This window comes from Artemia sp. Qi Xiang Cuo, chromosome 2, assembly GCF_049724085.1.
Source record: "Artemia sp. Qi Xiang Cuo chromosome 2, ASM4972408v1, whole genome shotgun sequence".
Taxonomy (NCBI): Eukaryota; Metazoa; Arthropoda; class Branchiopoda; order Anostraca; family Artemiidae; genus Artemia; species Artemia sp. Qi Xiang Cuo.
The window spans coordinates 42,350,621-42,370,016 of NC_142795.1; the positions used below are offsets into that span (position 1 = coordinate 42,350,621).

At 34.8% G+C, this 19,396-nt stretch overlaps 1 protein-coding gene across 2 annotated transcripts in view; it reads right to left on the minus strand.

Annotated features, from left to right (window-relative positions):
- LOC148955250 (uncharacterized) overlaps positions 1 to 19,396 on the minus strand; it is a 115,121-nt gene that overhangs the window by 46,425 nt on the left and 49,300 nt on the right. Inside the window, exon 5 of one of the 2 annotated variants that reach the window (XM_089101161.1) lies at positions 10,276 to 14,284. The exons of the other annotated variant lie outside the window; for it this stretch is intronic. Coding sequence (XP_088957287.1) covers positions 13,845 to 14,284 — 440 coding nt within the window. The 3' untranslated portion in view covers positions 10,276 to 13,844. Of the gene's footprint in view, positions 1 to 10,275; positions 14,285 to 19,396 lie in introns of those variants that run through there. 2 annotated transcript variants of the gene reach the window in all.

The window sequence follows — 19,396 nt, forward strand, 5'->3', positions numbered from 1 at the left end:
CATACAACAGTAAATATATTGGAGTAAAAAATAAAGAAATAAATTATATAATTTCTTCGTCCTTAAAATTCTTCGTCATCGTGACATCTACCAAAAAGAGTTGATCCAATCAGCCCACCCCCCTTACTTCCCTCTCTTGATGCGAGGGAAATGGAGGGGGGTGCATAGATTCTAGTCATCAGTGTATCCAGACAATGTGTTGCTTGGTTTCAACCAAATTTAATCAGAAGTAGTAAATAAAGTCCTAGCAATACTCTTTTGAGTCCAGTATCTATTAGACCTCTCTAGAGGACGAGAAAGGGAGGAGGGTCAAAATGCTTGCCACGACCATAAAAGACATCCGAACCAAAAGTGGTGAAAAGTAAGAATTATGATAATAGTTGTGCCTTTTTATAGTTTACACCAAAACCAGCCTCTGTGGGAGGGGGAGGGAGGGAGTTATCGAAATCTCTTTTTATCTTAATTACTCGGCGGGCTAATTGAATTTACTCTACAAAACCTGGTCAATAGCAACAGTTATCGTCTCGGTTGCCCATGCTCGATCGGGCCTCTATGAGGGAAGGGCTACATTCTTGTCAATGACATTCATAAGACGGAGCCATTGGATCTCAATAAAAGTTGGTTTGCATTAGTTTCTTCGACGTTTGTTCCACCTTGCAAGGGTTTGAGTCCAGTCCGATCGACATTTTAAATTATGATGCTCCACAACTGCGAACATGAATCACAATGGCTCCAATGGTTTACAAGCCTTTAGCACAGGATGTGTAGTTATATTTCGGGTTGAAGGCGCTAAGTAGTCACTAAGATAGTACTATAATCCTAAATAAATATATTTAGATGAGGCATTGTACACACATAGGATTTTTTCCTTTTTTGAAGGAGAGGGGAGCAGGTTAATAACAAGGGTTCTGTTTTGAAGGGTTGAATGCAGTCCGAGAGGGTGGGGGGAGAATAGTCTAACCATGGAATACGTTTTTTGTAGCGAAAATTAAATATAGAAAATAGTTTTTTTGGGGGAGGGGGTAAACTAGGAAACACCCGTGTGGACCCTTAAGAGAGACCCGAAAGCTAAATTTAGACATATATGTAATTTTTTTCCGCCGTAAACACAAGTCATGAAAATCGTCAAATACTAGAAAAGTCATAGCATATACTCTGCACTAGAGGAGAAATCATAAACTATGAAAAATATTTCACTATTATTAAGCAACGAATAATCCAAACCCTTGACAGTCAAGACAATTTTGTTTGCAAGAAATATCTCTGGCGTCTCACACAAAGGGTGCTTGAAAGCTCTATTAAAAGCAACATACGGTGGCCATATTTCCAGGACGTAAACTACAGTCAGTCACCTCACCGTTGGGAAGAATTCCAGACCGAGTTAAAATTAGCGACAACGGAGATTTGAGTGGGACTTCTCTTCCCAGATTCCCAACTATTGAGCTCAACTACAGCTGCTTAGTTTCCATGGTTTCTTGGCAAGGAAATCGATTGAAAGGAACCAAGTTGATCCTTTCACCATCACAAGTGATATGGTCTCTTGGAATTACGAAGGGTGAGGAGGATTCGTTTTTGTCTCGCTTATAATAGAGGTCAACTATATATAGCCAGGCTTTAGAAATCATGGATAATAGAGAGACGATTGACAGCACACTGACGGGAAAGATTTTTCTCTGAGAGAATTTGAATTCCGTAATATAGTTACGTAGGCTTGTGGCAAATTTAGGATTTAAGTTATTGTCACCAGTATTTTGTATTGCAATTAAGTGCCCAGAGACAAGAACCATTCACTAGCTAGAACTACTCCACTGAAGGCTCGTGTTTTTACAACTGCCCCATAACTCTCGTTAATATTTGCACAATTTATTTTTCGTTTTTTTTTTTTAATTTTTTTTACAAAATAAAATCATGAGCACATCACAGAGCGTTCACTCGTTTTTTGTTTTTTTTATAAACTCTTAATGGCTTGCCACTTCTAAAGAAAAAAAAATAAATAAAAGCAGTACCATATTTTATGGTACGGCTTCCTTATTTTATGTTATTCCCAAATATCATGATCACTTTTATGACAATGCAAACTCTCTCCTTTCCCTGATGGTCCCAGATATAGGCCTAGGAGATATGAAAAATAATTAGAAAACACAAAACAATATAACAATGAAATTATATTTTATAATATGCAGCATGTTTCTACTAATCAGATTATCATGTTTCTGTCCACTGTTATCCAAATTTTTAAATCGTTATTTAAATAACATTTTTATCCAACAATTATAATAGTTGTAACCGACAAACAAAGAAGACATGACGCATCACGAAATGAAAAATAACGGAGAAATATACTATTTAGGGCTATATCTGGGACCATCCGGGGGAGGTGGAGTGGGCATTGTCAGAATAGAAACCATGATATTTGGAAAAAACATAAAATAAGGAATCTAGTGGTAGCCTACTACTTTTATTCTATTAACGTGTTTCCTTTAGAAGCGCTCAACCGCTAAAACTTTGCCCATTTTTTACTTTTTTTAATGAGCGCCAAGAAAAAAATTTTAGATTGTGAAACAATAATTGTACAAGCATTTCACTTTTTTCTCTTACTCTTTCAGCAAATGGTACTTATTTATTAAAGCGACCACACTCAAGATGTGAAGCTAGGTTAATCATAACGAAATATACCAAAATATGATGAAAATATAACACTTTAGCAACGAAATTATGGAAACTACAACAGAGAATTATGGAAAGCAGGCCGTCCAGAACGCATTATATTAAATAACCCACATTATATTAAATATACCTGCATAGAAGTTTATCTCACTCACGCTAAACTAATTATCTCCGAGTGCACACAGAAGAACCGGTTTTATAACAGATCAAGAACAACAATGTGGTCGCTATAATACACAAGTACCCAGCTAACTGACATTTCAGGATTTTAGAATACCTAGCAAACAGTTCCTCCAAGATACTCATTGCTCAAATTTGGGTTTTAATGCGGTCGTCAGTAAATTTGACAGGAACGACTTACTTATATATTCTTTGGTCAAACCGAATGAGCTGGTTTGGCACAGCTCATTCAGGAACGACTTACTTATATATATTCTTTGACAGGAACGACTTACTTATATATTCTTTGGTCAAACCGAATGAGCTGGTTTGACAGGAACGACTTACTTATATATTCTTTGGTCAAACCGAATGAGCTGGTTTGGCACAGCTGGACACCCACAATCATTACTGTTAGACAAAAAAAAAACTTTTGAAATGGGAGCAGAGAGATAAAAACTTAAAACAATAGCTATTGGGTCACGGAAGGCTACCAACCCCTCATCTCTGTCTTTATGCTAGAGTGTGACTAGTGCTTTCTAGAAAGCATTTTAGATAGAAACAGATGTTGCTAGCTGATAATTGCAAGTGATCTGCTTATCGATTGCCTTTCAAACATTTGAATTGAGAATTTTAGTGTCGAAAATTGGTAAAAATAAATAGTCTTTTCATTCTCTATGCACTATTAAAAAAAAGTCAAACTTAACCCTTGCATCAGAGCATTCATTCTCGAACCATTAAAGAAAAAAGTCATGCTTTAGCCAAAATAGCAAGGGGATGAGGCGTGGCAGGTCCCCTCACACATAAAATAATGTTTGTACTTTCTATACATCAATTCAGGACAATCCTAGATCTTCAGGGGAGGGGGCGGCCGTTCTTTAAGCTTAAGTCTAACTTTCACATAACAATTTTTCGAAGAATACGATGTGTTTGCTTAACTATAGAAAAGTCTTTTCCTAAATACAATGGAGGCTATCACCCCAATCGAACTACCGATAATTACGTTTACGTTCAACTTTTCATCCCAATACTTCGCCATTTAAGAGCTAGTGTTTCCTGTAAGAAAGCTACCGTTTGTGTAATGATAAAGGGGCTATTAAGCCCTCCCCCATCCCCAATTATTTCCCGTAAAAATTACCGCCTTTTCTGGAATAATATGAGAGCTATTACCCCCAATAGCCCCCTCCTCCCAAAAACACACCTAAAACCAATTTTACACTCTTAGTCCAAATAATGTCTTCAAAACGAAGGGATTTCGGGATTTACTCCCCCCCCCCCTACTTTAATATTTTCCTGAAGGATCCCTCATTGAAAGCGTGAAAATTTTTGCAAAAAGGCGGCATGAGGGTTTAGAACCCCCCTCCCATAAAAAGTGCCACTGCTCGCTCCACTGGTAGCTAGTGTCCAACTATGACAGTTAGTTTGACATTTTTTAATCCTTTTTTCGTGTTTTTGGGGACCGGGGTTGAGTTATCGTAGCAGGGTATGATAAAAGGCAATGGAAATAATTTACTTGATTATTTGAAATAAGAAGTTGTGCCAATCTTAAATTTTCTTGACTTGAAGTTTGACTCCACGTTGCTTTAATTAAATAAATAAAAAAAAAACTTGAGGTACTTCAGACTGGAAAACCTTTGAGTATAAGCCTATTGAACGTGTTTTCGATCGCAAGAGGTGAACTTGTATCATGTACTATAGACGTCGGTGCCAGACCAAGTCCAGGGAAAGTAATCACTTCCAGTTCTTAGTCCCAGCCTGTATCTCTGTGCACTTCTATCATGGGGCAACCCTCCTACAGTTGTCACTAATGTCATATTTTCAAATTGTTTTCTTTAATCTTTAACTTACTCTGCTATGGTAACTCAACCCAACCAAAATACGAAAAAAAAAATTAAAAGAAATAAAAATATGAAAATAAATACTAAAGAATATTGTACACTGTGTATTCTACCTATACTTTGGAATATGAGAAGAATATTCCAAATCCCTTGATTGTTTTCTTCATTATTTTTATTTGCCATAATTTCTCTTTGGCTGCTCAATTTTACACATGGGGGTGGGAATTTTCCGGGGGGTTATTGTCTGCCGGGGTAATTTTTCGGGGAGAATCGTTCATGCGAGAGGAAGGGAAATTTCCGGGAGAAATTTTCTGGAGAGGAATTTTCCACGAGGGAGAATTTTCAACGAGCGAAATTTTCCGTGGAGGGAATTTCCAGGGGAGTATTTCAGCCTAAAACCAACCGTTACTATTACTGAGTAAAAGGTCTGAAATAAACACTTATTTTGTAGTGACTGCATAAAAAAATTAGTGTTTTGAATGTGCCAAAACGCCAAACTACGACCCCTAAACCCGGAAGGCTGCAAAATTTTCACTCGATATCAATTGGTTCCATTTGGGACGTACCCAAACATGGATGGGATATAAAATTTTAATATCGTAATCAAAATGGTCGATAGGTCCAAAAATGTGCCACCGGGTTAACGTGATACATGGATTCCTATGGGTAGGTTCCACAAAGTGAAATAATGGGCCATACAAAACAAAGATACCTTTCATAATATTGCAGAAGCTTTGACTTAGTAAAGAGAAAAGTGTGTTCCGCATATTATTTTTTCCGGCCGCTTTGCATAGAATAAAAAAAATCAACTGGAAGTAAGGCGCAACATTAAAACGAACAGAAATTGTTCAGTATATGAGCACTTCGGCCCTTAAAAAGAGCCCTAATTTTTATATTATAGGAAAAAGAAAGACCTAAAAAAGATTGACCCGGAAAGAAAAAATTAAATAACCCGGTACATATAGCAATTTCCTGGTGATCCGCGGGATTAAACCATGGCACCATTATTCTTGATGCACAGCCTTATCCACTTCGCTATCACCAGGTATATACAATTTTGATTTACCTATGTTTACATACTTTTGATGAAAGAATTGTAATGATTAAAGTATAACCACTTGCTAGTGGACAGCAGAGTTGAGGATTTATTTATAACAATAGACGATTCGAAACAAGCAAGGGTAAAATTTAGATATTATAATAACTTGATATTACGCCCTGGAGGTACATTTATTGCTTATATACCCTGTACATTTAGGAGGGGGTACATTTATTATATAACCCAGGAGGTACATTTAATGCACCTATCGACTATCCTGAGCAAAATGGCAATCTCAAAATTAGATCCGATGCCATCAATAAGGGGGGGGCTTTGAGGGAACATTTGACATAATTTGTATCGCCAACCATAAGAATTTAAATTTTTGGTCAGATTCAAGTTTTGACAAGGTGCGACATGTCCCACCTTTTCTACTAAATGCATCTGTGAAGGCTAAGTAATTGCATAATTTGGTGCACTTGACTTTGGGACTCATTGGGTCCTGCCCTACCCATGGAGGACCATTTTTTTACCTTTAATCATTCTTAGTGGAATTGCACCTTTAAAATTGGGACTCATTTGAATATTAGAAGCTACAGTGAAGACAGTGGTCAAGTAGGGTTCCAATGGGGTGGAAAGAGGTAGTAAGAAAGGATCTAAAGGGTAGTGGAAGTTTTTCAGATGGTGCAAAGAGGGAAGATCTGAATAGATTGGGCTGGAGGAGGAGCGCACGCAGCTGTGCTGGCCTCAGGGGGCATGGCACTACATTGAGTTGTTAGTAGTAGCAAAAGAGGTAGTGCCACAGCAAAGTGACGTTTTCTGCCATAGAACATAAATGTTTACCCAAATAGAGCCAAAATACCCGGAAATGCAAGTTCGATCGACTATCTGAGATAATTCATCGACTTTTCAGGTTAAAAACCCTGTCTGAGGGTTTTGAGCCCCCCTCCCATTTTCAAAAAGGAGGGGAATCACTGTTTTGCACGGTTAGCATCCATCCATTTTTTTTCTGCCCTTGCTAGCAGGTGACCGTGAGATTGCAGAGAATGGCTCATTTAAAAGCTAGTGCCTCTCTCTAATTGCCTCTTAAAAGTTCGTCTTGAAGCTACATAACAAAGTGCCATATGGCACCTTCTAGAGTGGAAATACTAGGAATACTAGGTACCACAATTGCAATCCCTCCTCTTGATTACCCTCCCTTCCAGACCCCTTAGTAAGGGAAATGAAATTGTGTTTTGAAAAAAATAACTGCCAAATGAAAATTGTTCATGGAAATAACTGAATTCCTTATTCGTAAATTCTCAAAAACAGCGGTGACAACATACGCCTCGTACTCTTTAATTATTTGACAATAAGTTGAGCATGTTTTGTAGGAAAGTTTACGGTGGTAGAAAGTAGAACCTACATTTAATTTAATGTCTTATTTTAACAAAATATCCTATTGACTTCTTTAATTTCGTCACCTAAATTAAACAAAGATCTTTTGTAATGAGCAAAAATAAATTCAAAAAACGAAAGCTTTTCTTACCGGAGTAAAGAGCGAAGTTGAAACTTAAAACGAACAAGAATTGTTGTTTCACATATTATGCAAGATTTATCTACAAAACCACCTTAAATAAACTGACTCGTGATATCTTCCAATACCTGGAACATTCTCAAAAATAGCGCTTTACTAAAAACTGGGCTTCCTTGAGTTTTTTTAAAGATAATCGCAATTGTATAATAAAAGTTATGGATATCTTGAAAAGTTATGGATATCATGGTCGTTGAAAGACTGTTCAGAGACTTTTCAATTAGTCTTTTATTTTCTGCGTGCTATTCATGGAGCTTTCTGATCCTGGGAGAGCATCCTGTTCTTTTTTAGGTTGGTTCTGTGCTTTCAGTAAAGCACTAGTTTTTAGAATTCAACAAACTTTTTTTTTAAATCACGTCAGTTTTGAAGATATATCTTGTGTAATCTGTGAATTAAGATTTTTGTTTGTTTTAAGTTACAGCTACAATCTTTACTTCCGTAAGAAAAAAAAAATCACTGGAAGGATAGATGCGCGGCAAATCACAAATGATATTCTAGTCTTTAGAGGATTGGGAGCCACCTTTTGAAGGTGGCACTTTTAATCACAGCGATTTCTCTTCGTTTTAAATGTCCTCAATAGTGATATTTTTGTTAAGTTTGATATGAATGGTCATTTTAATCTATGTTTGTTTTAGGTTTTATTTATTCATATTATAGTAATGTTCTGTTCATTTATAGTTTGACTTTCTATATAACTTTACTTCTGCTCGTTTAAGCTTCTAATATCGCTCTATAATTTTCTTTCGATACATTTTTTATACTAATTAAAAAAATTGCCTGGGTACATAATTTAAAAAAAAATTCAATTACGTAAATGTCAGCTGCTGTAACCTACCTCCTTTATCGAACAATTTAGCATCTTTTTAGCCGACTTTGATTCAAGTCCAACGTAGTTCTTTTTTTACGAAATTTCTTAATTAACTGTTTTACGTAGTTTCTTTTATTAACTGTCAAATGTGATCTTGTTTGCTAGTCAAGGGTTTCAAGAAACCAAACTAAAGTTCCCAAAAACAGTTTAGTCTCTACACATAATAAAAAATGTAGAATACCATTCATACCTATCCCAAAGGGTGTGGGGAGATTCTTCCAAGTTTAGTCTAAAGAATCAGGCCCACGACGCACTTTTTGTGCGTTATACATGGAGCGTGTTCCAGAATTCAATTGTCATTACCGATCACTAATCACTTGTTTTTACAAACAGCCTAAAACGGCAGATAACAACCGATTCAAACCCAAACAATTTTCTATACATAATGTTATCCGTTGTCTTCGAACGAAAACATTAACGAATCATTAATTATCACTGACGATAACTGACTTCTGGAACAACCATATTACTGTTTATGACAAAATTAGTCACAGAATTCTCACTTGTTTCATAGAAGTCACAGAACTGACCAAAAATTGTAACTTGGGGTATTTTTTTTCTATATATTTTTACTTTGATTAGTTTTTCATCTACTATTTCTGTCTTTGTCCCTTATGATTTAAGTTAAAAGTTTTATAAATGTTACGGTGTTGACTTTGCCACATATTACCGTATAAGAAGCCAATGTGACTAAGTCTACTTTTTTCTTTTCTTTTTACATTTCCGAGGTTTTACCGTCATCGCATGTCTCAACCTTACACAGTCACAATGATATTCTCTACCAAATTTATTTTTATTGCTACCGAAATTTTAACAAAACTCAATTTTGCAGTCCAAAACACACACTCACACATAAAAAAAGAGCCAATTTTTTAAGTCCATTCGAAACTGTACCATTAGCGTTCTTCGTACTCAAGTACATAATCAAAGATCAAAAAATTCTGAACTTTTTTTTCCTCCAGATTAAACGCACATTAGAATAAAGGCCACCAATGGATCGGCCTATACTTCCTGTTTTTATTCTTCTTTTATCCCAATGACTTGTCAAATCCGCATCAAAAAGGTTCAAACAACATATTTATTTGTTGACTAAAAGAATACTCTCATTTCATATGTTAATTTTTTTAGGAGGTCTAGAAAGACCCCCTCGGAGGCTTTTTTTTAAGCCTAAAAATGTATTGCCACAATATAGCCTTTAAAACATAATTCTTGTATTTTGGCAGGGGTAATTCAAATATAGTCAGAAATTTCTTTTTATTTCAGAATAAACTATCTATCTTACCGTTTTGCAAGCAGAAGTAGAATACAGCTTTTATTGCCTAAATTGTCTTGGCAAGGTCTTTAAAATAAAAAAGAAGAGAAAACTCAGTAAAAAAAAACCAGCAGGAAATAAACATAACTGGGTCGTTATTCATGTTTTCTGTCTATATTTATCCATTGCCGAAAATTACCGCCATTTGAATCATTATCATCAAGTTTTTCTAATAAACTTCCCTAGAATAACAACAGAAACAATTCTCAATATTGTTACCTGGTTGAACAAATATGTTGAAGGCAAATAAGCCTGCACGGAGAATGACTGAATCAGAAACGTAATCACAATTTATTCGAATAATTAACAGATACAAAAACTAAAAAAAGGATACCCCTTACCAAAATGAAGACCAACCGAATGCATAAATTACCCTTACGTTAACAATTTCGATCTCTCGTGGACAGATTAAGTAGTATAAAATCACTAGTGATTTGGAATGTATAAGCCACCACCATGAGTATATTTCTTATATACATCACAAAAACAAACTCTCTTTAAATACACTGGGGATACAAACATACAAGTACTAGCCAACTAGGTACCTAAATAAATCCTAAGCTCTAGTGTCAACAATTATGCAATTTATAAGTGAAACACAAGCTACCTTCTTTTTTATAGGACTACAACAGATTTTTTGAGTGATTGCAGTTCTGATCACTGCCATTTTATACATATTGACATGTATGGCCTAGTCTTGCGTAAAGCACAGTTCCCTTATAATTCTAGCCAAAAATCCGAACCACGAACTGTGCAATTCAACAAATGGGAATAAAGACGGAATTCTAAAGAGGGTCAAGGACGGGATTCTGACATATCCTTAAAATTCCTCCTCTTCTCTGATTGATAGAAACTTGCCCCCAGTTAAAGGAGTATGTGAGGATTAGAACTCCATTTTTTAGCTAAATTTACATGTAAACAGCTTTATTGAATGGTCGATCTTTCAAGAAACTGCTTTGAAAGTTAAGTAGTTACACCTTTTGGCTTTATCGGTTAAACACTTTTATACCCAGGGTGAAAAATATCTTTTCGGAGGCTTGGGGTTTGATACTCTAAACAGCGCGTTTTAAGGGTTATGAATATAGATTTATGGCCAGGTTTTTTTTTCTCTACAGAAGGGAGAGGGGATTCATACATCTTAGGAATAAAAATAGGAAAGTATCAGAATAGCATACACCACTCTCTAGGATGATGTTCACAGTTTGTATAGCTAGACCATTCTAAAGGGTAATAGAGATTCGTTTAGGAACCATTGAATCTTAAATAGGACATAAATAAATAATTAAGAAAGAAGAAAATACTGTATGCACGTCTGTACATGTGACAAATGAAACTCAGAGAGGAAAGAAACTAACAAAATGAAAAATAAAATTAATAAGGGTGAAAAAAGGTTTTCTTTCCTCTCTGAGTTTCATTTGTCATGTATAGCCAGCGTGGTCTAAGAATGTATTTACTGTACATGTGAAAGTTAGGGGATTCCCATCCACCTCAGACCAGTACAGGAAAACTTGGATATGGCCATAAAAGCACGCTTTTAGATTTTTGTATACATATCTGAGCAACTGGCGTTAACACACGATATTTTTTCAGGAAGGGTAAGGGGCAATTTGGAAAAACGAAGAAGCATGAGAGTCGTACGAAAATATATCGAATAGAGAAGGGGAGTAGTGAGCAAATTGCTTCAAAAAGAGAAGAAAATATTTTATGCTTTTGACAATACATCCTATTTCCAATACAAAAAAAAACAAAAAAAAACAATACGGTTTTTTTTAGACAAATAAGGGCTTTGCAAGACTCAAAATAAGCACGACCCTTAATGATTGATTTACAGGCCAAGAGCAGAATTAGGTAGAAGATGCATTTTGATTGTCCTTATCAAACTAACTTTAAAATGAGCAGGAAATGTATTTTCTGCTAACAAACGTGAAGAACCAAATCTAAATGACAACAATAAAAACAGTAACAAAAATAAAGAAGAGGGCATTGTTTAGGTAACTTGTGCAAATTGTTTCGAGACATTGGGACATAACTACAGCTTCAAGTAAACAAGGACGGAATTGTTACCAAAGAAATTGCATTAACACATTTACATTAAGTAAAGTTATAGATTATCCAGAGTGAAATGCGAGAGTTTAGAATTTAGCTTACAGGTCTAATCTACTCAATATCGACTATTACACTAATATAACATAATTGAGAGAAAAAGAAGCAATCAAACATAGAGTCAATGTTGGTCGAAAATTACAAAATCATGTCAATCAAAACACTCTTAGGCTTATCTTAAATTTTCTTCACAACTAGCACAAAGCAAGTAAATCACGTTAGCTTGGGCTCATAACGATGAATTTTTTAAGACCGATGTACATAGTAGCATACATCGCATCAAATACATCAGGGGCGTAACTCTGGTGGTATATACTGGGACAAATTATCTAAAGCCAGAGCAATTTATTATGCACAATAAGAATGGAGCTTCAGCGGGCCGTGTTTTATCTAAAACTTTCACAGGGACAGATATTGCCAGCAAAAAGAAGCCAAGTCGTCAGAGGTATCCTTATTAGAAAGGGACGGGATGCCAAGTCCCCTAACTCCATGCATTCATAAATTATTTGCCAAAAAGGAAAAAATGGGGAAGCAATAAGATTTTTTTCGGTTTAGCCCCTGCTCCTCCTCATTGTATTTATCAGGTCTCGGTCCCCTCCATAAAAAACTGAAAGACCTTGATTGCTCACGGTCTTGCCTATTCATCATAAAATTCAAACATAATCTGATTTAGCTATAAGTAAAATAAAGGATAAAATCAGGACTGTTCAGAGTCACGGCTAAATTATTGTTAAATGAAGATTCAAACTCCAACCTAAAAAAAATTGAAATTTGGGAATGAAAATTTTATAAAGAGTCTGAGTGCTATCTATTTTGAATCTTCTGATTGTAAGGCCATAAATGAATAGATACACTTGAATAATTCAAATGGAAGTTTTTTCATCAACATAATTCACAGTATACTGGTACGTTAAGCTTTTGCTAAAACAACTGATTTTCTGGCGCAAGTCTTAAAAAAAATGGAAATATTACTTTTTTACCGTCGGCCCTTTAAATTTGCTGCTTAGTTTTTAGGTTGACTAGAAATCTGGCTTCAAAAAAGTATTCCCGACACTGTAGACTAACTTATCATCCCCTAGATACAAAATTTAGTTACACCGCTGAAGCATTTTAGTGTGCTCGTTATACAATTAGCGTCTGTAGGCTATATGTACATTCATCTTGTTTGAGCCCATACATTTGGGAAAAAGCTTTGTTTTCGTAAATTTAAACGAATCACATTTTAAAAATAGCAGAGGAGGAGGTAGTTTAAGGAAGCTAGCTATGAAGGACACCAACAAAGACTCTATAAGTACGACGCAAAACAAGATTGTCTTTAGTTAACACTTCACACAAAAATAGATTGTGATAAACAAGGATTGTCAGATCGTGGTGATATCTACCGTTGAGTATGTTCTTTAGGGCTAGAACTTAGCAACTTTTCACAAACAATAAAATAAAAAAAAAAACAGAGATTCTTTCACAACACAAAATAAAGAACAGAAAAAAAAACACTGCAGCCAAACTTTTATTGCTATTCGCACCGTTTGCCAACAATTTTTTTGGTGAATTGAACTATTTACTTCATGTCACAATACCTAAAGAATAAGGTAGTAATCTAACCTTACAAAAAAAAAAGACCCTAATATACTAAAATTCCGGAAGAATAAAAAAATGGATATTTGATAACAAACTTAATTTATTTTTTTAAACTGACTGCTGTTTTCTTGTAGAAAAAAAAGAAATAATGATTACTCATTGATTTAAAAAATCTAAATCGCGATTGGTTCCTGGTCTTTATGATTGTGCGTTTTTCATATATCTCCTATATCGACATCAGAAATGAAAGTAAGATGAAATCACATTAGAAAAGAAGCAATAAACAAATAAAAAGCAAAACATAGATAACATTTTATAAGCTTTCATAGTTATAACATATTATTCTACATATTTTTTTAAACCACCCTGTATAAAAATAGGTCATGGAAACTACTATATTATTATAATAGCATGAAAATAACACCACAAGGCACCAACTTTAATAGGCAATATAAGGACGAAATACTGTGAGAATGGAATGTAGTTGTCAAAAGAAAAATTGCACTTTTCGGGCCTACCAAAACAGTAGTCACTACAGTTTTCCCCTAGCAAGCACCTAACTCTTTTAATAAACAGAGCCTTTGTACTTTATGGGTGGTTTGCCACAAAATTTAAATCTACTTCCCCCTTCCCTTCCCCATAAATAATCATAAATAAAGATAAGCTACTGAGATGACATAAGAGAAACTTTGTAAAATAGCATATAATTATTCAGCTTTAAGATACTCGGCCTTCATTGCCTCCTTGACAAAGTCCCTTTCTTTTCCTAAAGGAGAGACGCCTCGCCTATCATCAAGCATTTCATCTCCACTAGTATGGGATTCACCTTTTACCACACTTCTCATAAGCTGTGCGAGTGGGTGTGTGGGGTCGCCACCTGTAAGCTGAGCCAAAGGATGTAAATGTGGAGGCAGGCTGTTGTTGTTTTCGGTAATTGTAGCTTTATAACTGCGACGGGCTCGGGACATAACTTTTCTGACACCGAACTTAATCGAGTAGTACTTGATTGTATCATATGGAACACCAGTGGCATTTGCCGCTTCGTTCAAACTGAACCCGATTTCCACGAACTTAAGGGCTTTCTTCAGATCGTCATCAGAATAGGTTCGTCGCTCTCGACCCTGTCGAGAAGCTGAGAGAAGAAGTCCTGCAAAATACAGGAAACTAAGTAACTGGCGGCTGTCAGTCAAGACAACTATCCACACACCGACCCGCAACCGAGCTTGGCATTTTATTTGTGTTAAAATTGCTAAAACTAAATCAAAGCTACTACAACTAAATGACTGATCAGAAGGTCTCTCAGGTCTTTTAGATCAAACTTGTTTTTGTCAAAAATTCAAGTCAGTCAACCGAAAAAGTAAATTCAGTTTTGTTTTATTATAAAAAAAAAACATTTGTTGATAATAAGTGTTAACAATTTACAGTTAAACAGAAGTCTCTTCAATTCATTCAGACACAGCAGGGTTCGTTTCTATATATATATATATATATATATATATATATATATATATATATATATATATATATATATATATATATATATATATATATATATATATATATATATATATATATATATATATATATATATATATATATATATATATATATATATTTCTAAAATGTGTACTTGATTTTTCTTTTTTGAGAAACTTATGGTACTTATTTTATCTCTTTGTAACTTAAAAATGTTCTTAAAAGATAAAAATGAAGAGACAAACAAAAAGACATAAATCAAAGTCTATAGAAGCTAAATGACAAGACACTTTGAAGTTCTGACAATTTCCAGTGAAACAATTTGGAGAGTAAGTCAGTTCATTTTAAGCAACAGAATGTCCAAAATAATTCTCAAAATAAAACCAAAAAAGAAAAAATTTCCAAGTACATTTTATAGTTCAGCAAAGTGAAGGATTTCCGACCAGTCAAAATGTTAGAAACTACTTAATAAAGCAATGAAGAGCTCACACCACTATCTAACTTTCAAGTTATCAAACTATACTGCATCAGGCATGTAAGCAGAAAGGAGGGGAGGTGGCTTCCAGTCTGTGCCTCTTACCCAAAATCTTAAGGTTCTTACGATTTTTTTTTTATTTTCACAACATCCACCTAACCTTGGCGTTTCTAAGCTATTCTCCTCCCCTCTCGAAACACCAGTCCCCAAAGAAAAATTCTACTTACATGCCTGTATTACAAGCGATCAAGTTCCTGCATTTATCTACATTAATAAATATATACAATCTAATCCACGATACATTATATTTTTTTGATCAATAAAGGGTTAAATATTCATAAAAGTCCACACATTTTTTACATTCCTTGATCTCGATTATATTTTTAGACTCAGTTTTCCAAAATGGCACCAAGTACCCAGAAAACAAACAACAGAGATTGGTAGGAACACAAAGATTAAAACGTTCCGGGGTAAATGAAAAAAAATTCACAATGTTACTGTATTTCATTTTTTTCCAGAGGGTCCATGGGACCGATCACAGGGGGAAACTTTCCCCTCCGTATCAGTCTCCTGTGAGTAAGTATGACGACTGGAATAGAAGTACAAAGTAAAAACAAAACGCAGCTTTCTAATAATTTAATCCAACATCTGTAAGAATTTAAAAAAAAACTTATTTCGAAACTTTGAGATAGTTAGAGCATTGAATTGTCAATTCAAATGAATTGTCAGTTAGAGCATATCATTGGTGACGTATGAATGGCATTCTCATTACTATACAACCCAAGATTTGTGACTTGTTCCCATTAGGTACAAGGATGTCAATATTAGAGTGAAGGAAACATACATAGCAATATTTGTAATTGTCTTCAAGAAGACTATTAATGGGGACTATAATCCCGATAGTGCCCAAATAACGGCAGAGACCCATTAAAAAATAAATAAATAAAAAAAAAAAAAATTTGGGCCATAAAAGGCATCCCCTTCCCACTGTTTCTTCCTTCTTCTGAAAACGCTATATTATCATCGTTGCCAAGGCTCCATGAAGTGTAGTTTTCCGACAATTGTGCCCTATGGGTCAGTCACGCAGACCAACACATGCTACTTTGCTGCCCAGGGAGAGGGACTTGTATATTCCGCTTCATGTTTTCCGTGGAATTAGACATATCCATTCCAGGAGTAAGTTTTATGTGCCCGGAGCAACAGTACAATGCAAACACCAATGGTCGTTTTCTACAGATCTCTCCAAGTGAAGACGTATAATTTCCAAAAAAAAAACAACGAAAGAAGACCTAGAACGTCACCTGGTCAGATAGTACCAGAAAATGGCCTAGAAGCTTTCGAACCTGGGCCCTCCTAAAAACCGAATATGCATATATCTGCCAAACTTAATTGAGATTCAATAATTAAGCCTGTCTGATGGATATAGATACCAAGAATGTAGCCATCTCCTGACATATCATATATGGACAACCAAGATAATAACTGAACCTATTGACACAATGTGGCTGAATGAATTCGGCCGGCCCGCCTAAATAAGGCCAAGAATAGGAGATTTACCCAGGGTGCGGTATCAGGAGCAATATAAGTTAAGATTCATAAAAAAAAAACTTTCTGAAAAATAAGTTTATCGATGAAAAGTAAATAATCATTTTAAAACTTAAGACGAGCAGAAATAAAGTCCTATAATAAAACAAACTTAAAATAAATACTCACATAAAACATGAACATAACAGATACTGATATAGATGAATAAATAAGTGCTAAAGCGAGCAAAAATCAAAATGAATACTGAAGTCAAACTTAAAACAAACAAAAATTACGACAATCAGGAGTTGGGCTACTACCCCCCCCCCCCTAATCGTAAATTTTCTATAGACTATAGTGCCAATAGTGTTTTATTAAAAATTATTTGTATTTTGAACAGTGCGTTTTAATTTTTTAAAACATAAAGAAAAAAAATATAATAATAATTTACTATAATAATGAAAAATAAACTGAACATTTAATACATAATAATATTAATTCCTAAAAATCTCAGTAAGTCAAGACTCAAAATTTTATTCAACAGCAATTTTTTAGTGTTATAATTTTAAGAAAAAGGCTTAAAACATATTCTATTTTAAGTAAAGGGCATTTGACGCAATATGCTTTAAAAGGTTTACCGTTAGGGGAGGGGACAGTAGCCAAAATCATCTTTGTATTAATTTAATGTTCGCTTTAAGCTTCATTTCAGTATTCATTTTAATTTTGACTTGTTTTAGGACTTATTAAGTCATGTATATGAGTATCTGCTATCTTTTATTCTAATTTTTGTTCGTTTGAGGCTTTATTTCCTCGTTGATAATAATTTCTAGTCGTTATTAAGTTTGAATTATTATGGGACTTTATTTCCGCTAGTCTCAAGTCTAAATATAGCGCTTTACTTTTCTTTGAAAAATTTTGTATTCAGTTTTTTTATTTTTAATTAACATCTCTTCGTTTATGATTGCCGAAGTGCAATCTAATATAATTATTATATAAGCTAATATAACGAATATTTCTCCAGTTTTTTTTTTTTTTATAACTAATATAAGGATTATAATTAAATTCGTAAGTTGCATATGGTGGTCTGAGAGTTGTCTTGATCGTATTCAATACGACTAATGAATAAATTTCGTTCAGTTTGAAATCAAGGTTTACATGAAATACTCGAAAGAATCCTCCTGGGAGGTAGTTCAACGATTACATATGAATGAAAGGATAAATATGTAACAGAGGCATCACTCAGTTCTCTTTTATTTCTGACTCTTTAAAACTCCTCTATTTGTTACTTCCATGTGAACGTTTGATAGGCTAGGTGTGGACTGTGGAGTAGAAAAGATGTCATTCTGACAACCTGGATACACATACTGTCTTTTGATTGGGTTCATCATCATCATCATCCTGTTTTGTAGATAGAAGCTTCAAACACAGTAGGGTTCTCTGATATGCTCAATCTGATATGATCATAGCTTTTGATCAAATTTAAATTTTATATATTTGGAATTAACATACAAAGCCAATTCTTTTTGTTATCAAAATTCCGTTTTTTAAGAGTTTCTCTTACTATTGGGCCGAGTCGCTCCTTACTTATAGTTCGTTACCACGAACTATTTGATAAAGATACGCCAAGATACACCCTTTTGTCAACCGGGATATACCTAGTATCTTCTGATATAGTGCAGTATCCCCTCAACCTTCCTTTGCAGTTTGTAAGATATTGCAGGTAATTTCTTTTAAGAGCCTGAATGCACGTAGTCTTTCTATTTAGCTCAGCATCCCCATCAACAGTCCCTGAAATTTTAACATAATAACCTTTCCCAGTCTTGAGATATTGCAGATAAGCCCTTTTGACGACCTGGATGTACTTGAGCTCTTTTAATTTAGTTCATTAGCAGTAGTGGTAGTAGTAGCAATGGCTGTAGCGGTAACAGATGCTGACACAGTCGCAATCGGAGTAGTAGTAGTAGTTGCAAGTAGTCACAGTCAAAGACGCAAATAGTTACAATCAGAGACGCATGTAGTTGTAAGCAGATGCAGTCACAAGTTGTTGCAGTAACGAATAATCTCAGCCGCAAGTAGTCGCAGTAGCAATCACAAGTAGTTTCAGTCGGAGTTGCAAGCCGTAAGTAGTCAGTCTTAAATAATCATTGTCGCCGAAGCAAGTTGTCACAGTTGCAGAAGTAGCAGTAGCCCTCAAAGTTTTAACTAAATACCTTTAATCGTTCCTAAGAAATTGCAGATACGCCCTTTTGATAACATGGATCCAAATCTGGGTCTTTTAATGTAGTTCAGAATCCCCCTCAACATTCCCCGAAGTTTCGTATTAATAACCTTAGACGTTTTGGACCCACCCAGGACCAAATATTTCCCCCTTTTCAAATAACAAATCCTATGTGTAAACCAAGGGCGAATAGCATAATTTACAACCCTGGCCTCAAGAATGTATATTAATGTAAAGAATGTAAATGAGGCTCAAGAATTGGCATCAATAGAGTATATTAACTACATATCTTAACTTCTTTTAATTTTCCTAAGGTTTCTAAAAATCTGTATACGTTTCATGTAGGATAAATATTCCATGAAAAATTGAATTTTTGTTTGCAACTCCTCAAAGATGCCAAGGAATAAATGCCCCATGGACTCCTTATGTGACAAATTTCAGATTTTTTTTTTTTTTAAGGGAAAGTTTAAGACAAATGCAAAGTTAAGCCTATATTTTATGCCCCAGTTCAGCAAAAACTCCTGCTGACAACAGTTTCTTTGTCTAAGTTGAAAATCTTTTTTAAG